We start from the raw sequence: 9636 nt of genomic DNA on the forward strand, positions 1-9636 counted from the left end.
CATTCACAATTATAGAATCATTACTGTAACTTCTAAAGTTGTACAGCATTAACATATGCGGGTGTTATTAAATGGGACTACTTTTTACTGGAGTATGTGCAAGTCTCTACGCATGCATCGTATTACTGTTGACTGATGTCGGCAACACTTGTCCAGTCGCCAGTCATGTACAATGTTCTCTACACATGCTACTACTACGTGATGAGCAAGCAATCTTTTGTGCATGTGTTTTGTCATGAGAGAATCAAGTGAAGCAATTATTTTGGTGACTAACTCATTGGTACCCGACTCAGTAAAAATAATTACGCTTACCATCACTACTGTATACTAAAATACTCTTATTTCAAGTTCACAAGTTCCTCAACAACTTGTATACAACAGTTCTCAACTGGTAGCTTTAGGACCCACCATCTCCTGTCCTCTTAATGGCAAGCGGTAGGGATGGATACTGAATTCGGTAATTTAATAGGTACTAGAGATGGCTGATAATGGCTTTTTTTTACCAATATCTGATATTCCGATGTTGTCCAACTCTTAATTACCGATACCGATATAAACCGGTACCGATATATACAGGCGCTCTGTACTTCTCCCTACATCCGTGTACACAGCGGTGTTTTAAAGAAATCATAAATTTCACTTTTTGAAACCGATACCAATCATTTCCGATATTGCATTTTAAAGCATTTATCGGCCAATAATATCGGACATCCCTAATAGGTACTGACCAAAATTGTTGCCACTATCGAGTAGTAGTACAGATTCACATGAAGTCAAACATCACTACAAATCGTTACTTCTGTTGCAATTGACATCATTGCAGGTTGCAGACTTGACACAGACTCAAGCACTTGGGACTTTCGTAGTGGACTGCCTCGAAGTAAAGTTGTCATTTTCCATGCCAACAAAGCAAGCATGCCTGATAAAAAGCTGATAGGAGCCTATACCAGCTTCACTCAAGTCGCCAACACAGATAAAGTTAAAGTACCACTGATAGTCACACACACACTGGTGAAATTAACCTCTGCATTTGACCCATCACCCTGTTCCACCCCCTGAGAGGTGAGGGGAGCAGTGATCAGCAGCGGTGGCTGTAGGGCAGACATCATTCACACTCACATTCACACACGAGGGACCATACAGTGTTGCCAATTGACCTATATCGGCATATATTTGGTGGTGTCGAATAGACAACTTTAATTTGTCAAGTGTGGGCCACAAGCCTACCAGAAGTAGCATTACTGCTAATATGTAGCATCATTTGAAAAGTCACCCGCTAATAACTGTTTAATAAATACAGTTTTGGTCAATTGACTTAGTTGTGATTTCTTTCTCTACATGAAAGTTTAAAAAGAGCATATAATAATACAGTATGAACAAGAATGTTTTAATGTAGACACATAGAATCATCATACTATGGGATTATGTGTATCAAGTGTTCATTTAAGGCCAAGGCAAAATATCGAGATATATATCGTGTATCGCGAGATGGCCTAAAAATATCGAGATATTAAAAAAGGCCATATCGCCCAGCCCTAACTGCGCCACTGTAGAGCCCCAAAATAATACAGCTTCTCTAATTAAAATATTCTTAAATGTGTGTGCTGAATTGTTAAATACATCCACAATTAAAAATATGTACATTTTAAAAGGTGCCAGAATTAACTTTCATCTTTATTATTTGAATATTAATGACTGCTATTATTGCGGTTTTTGGACAAAAAAAAATGCATATGCATGGGGCCCTAATGATATGATTAGAAAAAAAACAAAAGTTATGGAAAGATTTTTTTTTTTTTTTCAAAAATATTTTCCCTGATATCCACATTGAAACTATGAAGTGTTTTTTGTTCGATTACTAGATTAATTTGACAAATGACAAATGTTTTCTTAATCACTAATAGAATCGATAGCTTCAGCCCTAAACATAAATGTAAACGTATTAATCTAAACATATTCATGACGTACCTAATGCAGGATAGTATTTATAGTGTCTAAAAACATGTAGAACAGGGGTCACCAACATGGTGCCCGCGGGCACCAGGTAGCTCGTAAGGACCAGATGAGTCGCCCGCTGGCCAGTTCTAAAAATAGTTAAAATAGCAGCACTTACCAGTGAGCTGCCTCTATTTTTTAAATTGTATTTATTTACTAGCAAGCTGGTCTCGCTTTGCTCGACATTTTTAATTCTAAGAGAGACAAAACTCAAATAGAATTTGAAAATCCAAGAAAATATTTTAAAGGCTTGGTCTACACTTGTTTAAATAAATTCATTTATTTTTTTACTTTTCTTCTTATAATTTTCAGAAATACAATTTTAGAGAAAAAATACAACTTTTAAAATGATTTTAGGATTTCTAAACACATATATATTTTTACCTTTTAAATTCCTTCCTCTTCTTTCCTGACAATTTAAATCAATGTTCAAGTATTTTTTATTTGAAAGAATAATAAATACATTTTAATTTAATTCTTCATTTTAGCTTCTGTTTTTTCAACAAAGAATATTTGTGAAATATTTCTTCAAACTTATTATGATTAAAATTCAAAAAAATATTTTGGGAAATCTATAAAATCTGTAGAATCTAATTTAAATCTTATTTCAAAGTCTTTTGAATTTCTTGTAAATTTTTTGTTCTGGAAAATCTAGAAGAAATAATGATTTGCCTTTGTTAGAAATATAGCTTGGTCCAATTTGTTATATATTCTAACAAAGTGCAGATTGGATTTTAACCTATTTAAAACATGTCATCAAAAATACAGTATATATTTATTGTGAGAAATGATTAAGATGATCAGTGTTTCCACAAAGATAAATATCCTTAATTATTAATAATAACAAAGAGTTAAAGGTAAATTGAGCAAATTGGCTATTTCTGGCAATTTATTTAAGTGTGTATCAAACTGGCAGCCCGTTCGCATTAATCAGTACCAGAGGTGGGTAGTAACGCGCTACATTTACTCCGTTACATTTACCTGAGTAACTTTTGGGATAAATGTACTTCTAAGAGTAGTTTTTATGCAACATACTTTTACTTTTACTTGAGTATATTTATAGAGAAGAAACGCTACTTTTACTCCGCTCCATTTATCTACATTCAGCTCGCTTTTTTTATCGCTCTATTAATGTTTGTTTTGGTTTTTCAAAGTAGGAGCTACGCATGCCTGCGTTTCACCAATCACATGCAGTCACTGGTGACGTTGGACCAATCAAACAGAGCCAAGTGGTCACATGACCGTCACACATAAAACCCGACTTAAACAAGTTGAAAAACTTATTGGGGTGTTACCATTTAGTGGTTGATTGTACGGAATATGTACTGAACTGTGCAATCTACTAATAACAGTTTCAATCAATCAATCAAAAGTGTAAAGGAAAAAAGACACTTTTTATTTCAACCGTACTTCCTGTCAAAAGCCTAAAGACTGATCGCACAGTTCCTGTCTTCACAATAAAAGTGCCGCTCCATCACGCCTGCGCTAACAAAATAAGAGTCTCCGAAAGCCAGCGCGAACAAGACACGGAGTTTGCCGCCAATGCATTTCTTGTAAAGTGTATAAAAACGAATATGGAAGCTGGACAATTAAGATACCAAAAACCAACGACTTTCATGTGGTGTTAGACAGAAAGGAGAAACTTTTTTTTCTCCTCCATTTGAAAACGTGGACGTTATCAGCACTACAATGCAAGTCATCAGAATCAGATAATACACCAACTTATATTCTTGTCTTCATGAAAGACAGGAATCTATATTGTAAACATGCATGTATATTCATTAAAACACCTTTAAAATGTGAACAAAAACGGCAAAATAAATACATATAAATTATATACTGTATATATAAATGTATGTATGTACATATATATATATATATCATCAGGAGATCTCCTGATGATTGAGGGAACCCCTCATGAAACAGTTCTGTAGAGACGAAGTAGTCTTGTGATTTTTCCCACACCTACATATTGCGCTCTACCACGGTATCGAGCACTATTCTCTGGATAATCCAATCAAGACATACATACATACATACATACATACATACATACATACATACATATATATATATATATATATATATATATACAATATGTGTGTGTATGTATATATGAGGTAGATCACCTCGACTTGGTCATTTATTAAGTAATTGATTAACGTTGAAAAACTTACTGGGGTGTTACCATTTAGTGGTCAATTGTACAGAATATGTACTGTACGGTGCAATCTACTAATACAAGTTTTAATGAATCAATCAACCAATGAATGCCTACTGAGCCTATGGTGCTGTTAAGTTATTGTGGCTCAATGTGCCTTAATTTTTTTAAATTTTAATGTACTATTTTTTAACATATATTATTGTTTTAGTTGCTTAAGAAATATTCCTGGCTATGAATTTGCTCGTTGCTATTTTTATGTTTTTGTGCATTATTTGTTGCCGTAATCATTAAACAAACAGGGTACTCATCAGTTACTCAGTACTTGAGTAGTTTTTTCACAACATACTTTTTATTTTTACTCAAGTAAATATTTGGGTGACTACTCCTTATTTTCATTTGAGTAATAAATCTCTAAAGTAACTGTACTCTTACTTGAGTACAATTTCTGGCTACTCTACCCACCTCTGATCAGTACCCAAGAAGTAGCTCTTGGTTTCAAAAAGGTTGGTGGCCCCTGATGTAGATGAACCACTTATTATTGACATTTCCAATGTGTGAACATGAACATGAACTTACGAATGTTAAAGTTATAAATAAAAACTTGATAAGGTTATTAATGCAAAAAAATGTAATCGCATTGGAAAGTCGAACAAAATGAAAATATGAAATAATAATTTTTACTGTGATGAGATCGTTTACCAAGTTGGTTGTCGGCTGCTGTCATCATGCAAGTTTCTCCCAAATCTTCCACCCATTGCCGACATTCTAAAGACGCACGTTGTCTATCTTCGTCTTCCAAACATCCGTGAAGCTTCAAGAGGAGAATGTGAATTCCTCCAGCGGTGTTGTTCATCTTGGAAGACATGTTGAAGCTAGCATGTGCTAGCCTCGATCCTAGCTGGTCTCCACGGAGAAACAGTAGTGTCACGTGACGTAGAGTTTGCGGAAGTCTTTTTGTCAGTGGCGGGAGATCCATGCAAACTTCGATATCAACAAGAAAGTATCAAAGTATCAGACTGACCCAAGAGTGATTATATCGATCGCTTCAGTTACGGTCAATGATTATTTTCACAAATATATATTTTTTTGTATTGTAAACATAAACCCCAAATATTTTTTATTAAATAATATTTTAATCTGTTGTTATGATGGATTATATTCTCTTATATTTTTAAACTAAGTAATCATTTGTTTGCTGAAAATATTTTTCCTGTTTTATTATGATGATTTGAAAAATAAAGGAAAAAAATCACACACTCATCGATCATCCATCCATTTACTACCGCTTATTCCCTTTGGGGTCGCGGGGGGCGCTGGTTTTGATTGATTGATTGAAACTTTTTTTAGTAGATTGCACAGTTCAGTACATATTCCATACAATTGACCACTAAATGGTATAACCCGAATAAGTTGTTCAACTTGTTTAAGTCTTTTGATTGATTGATTGATACTTTATTAGTAGATTGCACAGTTCAGTACATATTCCGTACAATTGACCACTAAATGGTAACACCCGAAAACGTTTTTCAACTTGTTTAAGTCAGGGTCTACGTAAATCAATTCATGGTACAAATATATACTATCAGCATAATACGGTCATCACACAAGTTAATCGTCATAGTAGATACATTGAATTATTTACATTATTTACAATCGGGGGGTGGGATGAGGAGCTTTGGTTGATATCAGTACTTCAGTCATGAACAATTGCATCAACAGAGAAATGGACATTGAAACAGTGTAGGTCTTACTTAGTAGGATATGTACAGCCAGCAGTGAACATAGTGAGTTCAGATAGCATAAGATCAAGTAAATACATTAGAAGTACATTTGATTATTTACATTAGGTTATTTAAAATCCGGGGAGATGGGGTGTGAATGGAGGAGGGTATTAGTAAAAGGTTGAAGTTGCCTGGAGGTGTTGTTTTAGAGCGGTTTTGAAGGAATATTTTACACCTGTTGGAGTGCATTCCACATTGAGGCGGCATAGAAAAAGTCAGGGTCCACGTTAATCAATTCAGGGTGCTAGCCTATCTCAGCTACAATCGGGCGGAAGGCGGAGTACACCCTGGACAAGTCGCAACCTCATCGCTGACTCATCGATCCATGACCTTGAAAATGTTCAAGTAATTAGAATTTTGTTGAAAAGCGTCAATAAAAAAACTTTACCTCGCTTTTAATACATTCCATTTTTTGTAGGATTTGGTTTCTGACTAAATGTTTTTTGAATAGTTTCAGTTATCCAAACACTGCAACTGACAAACCAGTTTGTTTACAGGTGTTAAAAAAAAGTGTATATTATCTGCAGCATGGAGTAATGAAACCATAGTTAATGACTCAGTCAATGTGAAAAATGAGTACAATTTATTTTTAAAGCTTTGACATTAAAATACATTTCATCATACATTACAATCCCCACCAGGGAATCACTGAACCGCCTTCATAATGTGTGTGGTTTATTAATTGATACAGGATATAACACAAACCAGACGATGACCACTTGAACAACTTGCAGTCACTGCGTAACTCTGAGTGTTTGTCAGACAGTCTCTACTTTTATTTATAGATTACAAAATATTCCACCATCAGGCTAAAAAAAGATTGAGAACGCCAGCATTTTGATAAAGAAAGTGAGAAACACTAATGCACTCAAGAAAAAACATGTTGAAAAGTAGGGTGGCGTATGTGACTCTTATCTCCTCCCTCTATTTATGTTTTTATAATATAATTTTTATAATGTGTTACCAATATTAAACACTGAATCGAAGTTGGAGAGTGGGACAGGGGTCCTCATGTGCCTCACAAAACGAAGGGCCTGGGTACAATCCTCGGCAAGCTCGGGGCTTTTCTTTCTATGTGGAGTTTGTGTTGTCCCGAGACTGCATGGGTTTACACCTCCAAAGACATTAACCTGGGATAGGTTGATTGGTAACACTGAATTAGCCCTAGTGTGTGAATGTTGTCTGTGTTGGCACTGTGATGAACAGATTCAAGATGACTCAAACACCATTGTGAATTAATACATACATACAGAGGGAAAAAAATCTTTCAATACAATTCAAAGAGTATATAAGAAGACATAATGAACCTTTTTGAGCATTCTTTTAATACACTCAATGAATAGTAACTGGTAATACTGCGCTTTTTCAAGTGTAATTGTATATCTTTTTGTAAATTGTTTCAAAATAAATGAAACCATTGTAGAGCAATGATTTATTTAATATTTATATATATGTCTATTTTATGCCAACATTTAAATATGTATTTAGTGTTTTCTAAATATCAGCGAAAATTATTAAATATAGTATTTATTCGTATTTTCACTTTTAAACAAACACCTTTAGTAACCATCAATAAACTTTTTCTGACAACCTTAGCCTCCTGTATTAAATAGTCAATCAATCAATAAATATTTATTTATGTAGCCCTAAATCAAAAGTGTCTCGAAGGGCTGCACAAGCCACAACAACATCCTCGGTTCAGATTCCACATAAGGGCAAGGAAAAACTCACAACCCAGTGGGAAATGAGAATGACAATGACAAACCTTGGGGAGGACCACAGATGTGGGTGACGCCCCCCTCCCCACTAGGGAAGACTGGATACAATGGACGTCGAGTGGGTCTAGCACAGCGTTTCTCAAAGTGTGGGGCGGGCCCCACCTGTGGGGAATAGAGACATGACAGGTGGGGCGCGAGGAACGGGAGGGAATTTCACTTAAAAAAAATGTTTATTATTATATTCTTGCGGCGGCAATGACCAAGAAGAACGCGGAGTTTGAATATAATTACAACACATTATGTACATATTTATATCATATTTACATATTTATATAATATGTAACTACAAGCTCCATTCACAGACAGAGTCCCACTGCTTTTATGAGCGGTCAAGCGAGTCAAAAGCCGAATTTTTTATTTTTTTTTAATTTGTGGCGGCCTTAATTTTTTCGTGGCGAGCCGCCACAAATAAATGAATGTGTGGGAAACCCTGACTTGAATGTTACTTGATGTTCAATAAATTTGAAAATGTTAAGCTTGGCATTAGCGTTCTGTTGTGGCGATGGGGGCAGGTGGGGCTTGAAAACGCCCCCTTGTCCAAAGTGGGGGATGACAAAAAAAGTTTGAGAACCACTGGGTCTAGCATAATATTGTGAAAGTCCAGTCCATAGTGAATCTATCATAATAGTGAGACTCCAGTCCATTAGGAAGCCATCAGGAGACCATCCCGAGCGGAGACAGGTCAGCAGCGCAGAGATGTCCCCAACCGATGCACAGGCAAGCGGTCCACCCCAGGTTCTGACTCTGGACAGCCAGCACTTCATCCATGACCACCAGACCTGTGCCCCTCTTTCCATAAGGGAGAGGGAGGCAGAGCAGAAAACAAAAGAAACGGCAGATCAACTGGTCTAAAAAGGGGGTCTATTTAAAGGCTAGAGTATACAAATGAGTTTCAAGATGGGACTTAAATACTTCTACTGAGGTAGCATCTTTAACTGTTACTGGAAGGGCATTCCAGAGTACTAAAGCCCGAATAGAAAACGCTCTATAGCCCGCAGACTTTTTTGGTCTCTGGGAATCACTAAAAAGCCGGAGTTCTTTGAACGCAGATTTTTTGCCGGGCTATATGGTACAATACAATCGGCAAGATAGGATGGAACTAAACCATGTAGTATTTTATACGCAAGTAGTAAAACTTTAAAGTCACATCTTAAGTGCACAGGAAGCCAGTGCAGGTGAGCCAGTATAGGCGTAATATGATCAAACTTTCTTGTTCTTGTCAAAAGTCTAGCAGCCATATTTTGTACTAACTGTAATCTTTTAATGCTAGACATAGGGAGACCTGAAAATAATACGTTACAGTAATCGAGACGAGATGTAAAAAACATATGAACAATGATCTCAGCGCCGCTAGTGGACAAAATGGAAAACATTTTGAATGGAGATGAAAGAAGACTGTTTTAGTAACACTCTTGATGTGTGACTCAAACAAGAGAGTTGTGAAGAAGATTCTTTACCGAGTCGCCTTGTGTAATTGTTTGGTTGTCAAATGTTAAGGTGTCGGTGTCAATCAGGACCAATAATCTAAATTTCCGTTTTCGTGGCGTTGAGTTGCAAAAAGTTAGCGGACATCCATTGTTTAATTTCATTAAGACACGCCTCCAGCTGACTACAATCCGGCGTGTTGGTCAGCTTTAGGGGCACGTAGAGTTGGGTGTCATCAGCATAACAGTGAAAGTTAACACCGTATTTGCATATGATATCACCTAGCGGGATCATGTAGATGTTAAAGAGTGCAGGGCCAAGAACCGAACCCTGGGGAACTCCACACGTTACCTTAACATATTCCGATGTCACATTGTTATGGGAGACGCACTGCATCCTGTCAGTGAGATGAGAGTTAAACCAAGACAAGGCTAAGTCTGACATACCAATACTTGTTTGGTATGTCAAAGTAAATAAAAGACTGACATTTTTG

At 36.2% G+C, this 9636-nt stretch overlaps 1 protein-coding gene across 1 annotated transcript in view; it reads right to left on the reverse strand.

The window, feature by feature from the left end:
* prkdc (protein kinase, DNA-activated, catalytic subunit) overlaps nucleotides 1-5087 on the reverse strand; it is a 154511-nt gene extending 149424 nt beyond the window's left edge. The window contains exon 1 of the mRNA XM_061922138.1: nucleotides 4859-5087. Within this exon, the coding sequence (XP_061778122.1) occupies nucleotides 4859-5024 (166 nt within the window). The 5' untranslated portion in view covers nucleotides 5025-5087. The remainder of the gene's footprint in view (nucleotides 1-4858) is intronic.
* Between the last annotated feature and the right edge of the window lie 4549 nt (nucleotides 5088-9636).

Source organism: Nerophis ophidion, linkage group LG15 (genome assembly GCF_033978795.1).
Source record: "Nerophis ophidion isolate RoL-2023_Sa linkage group LG15, RoL_Noph_v1.0, whole genome shotgun sequence".
NCBI lineage: Eukaryota > Metazoa > Chordata > Actinopteri > Syngnathiformes > Syngnathidae > Nerophis > Nerophis ophidion.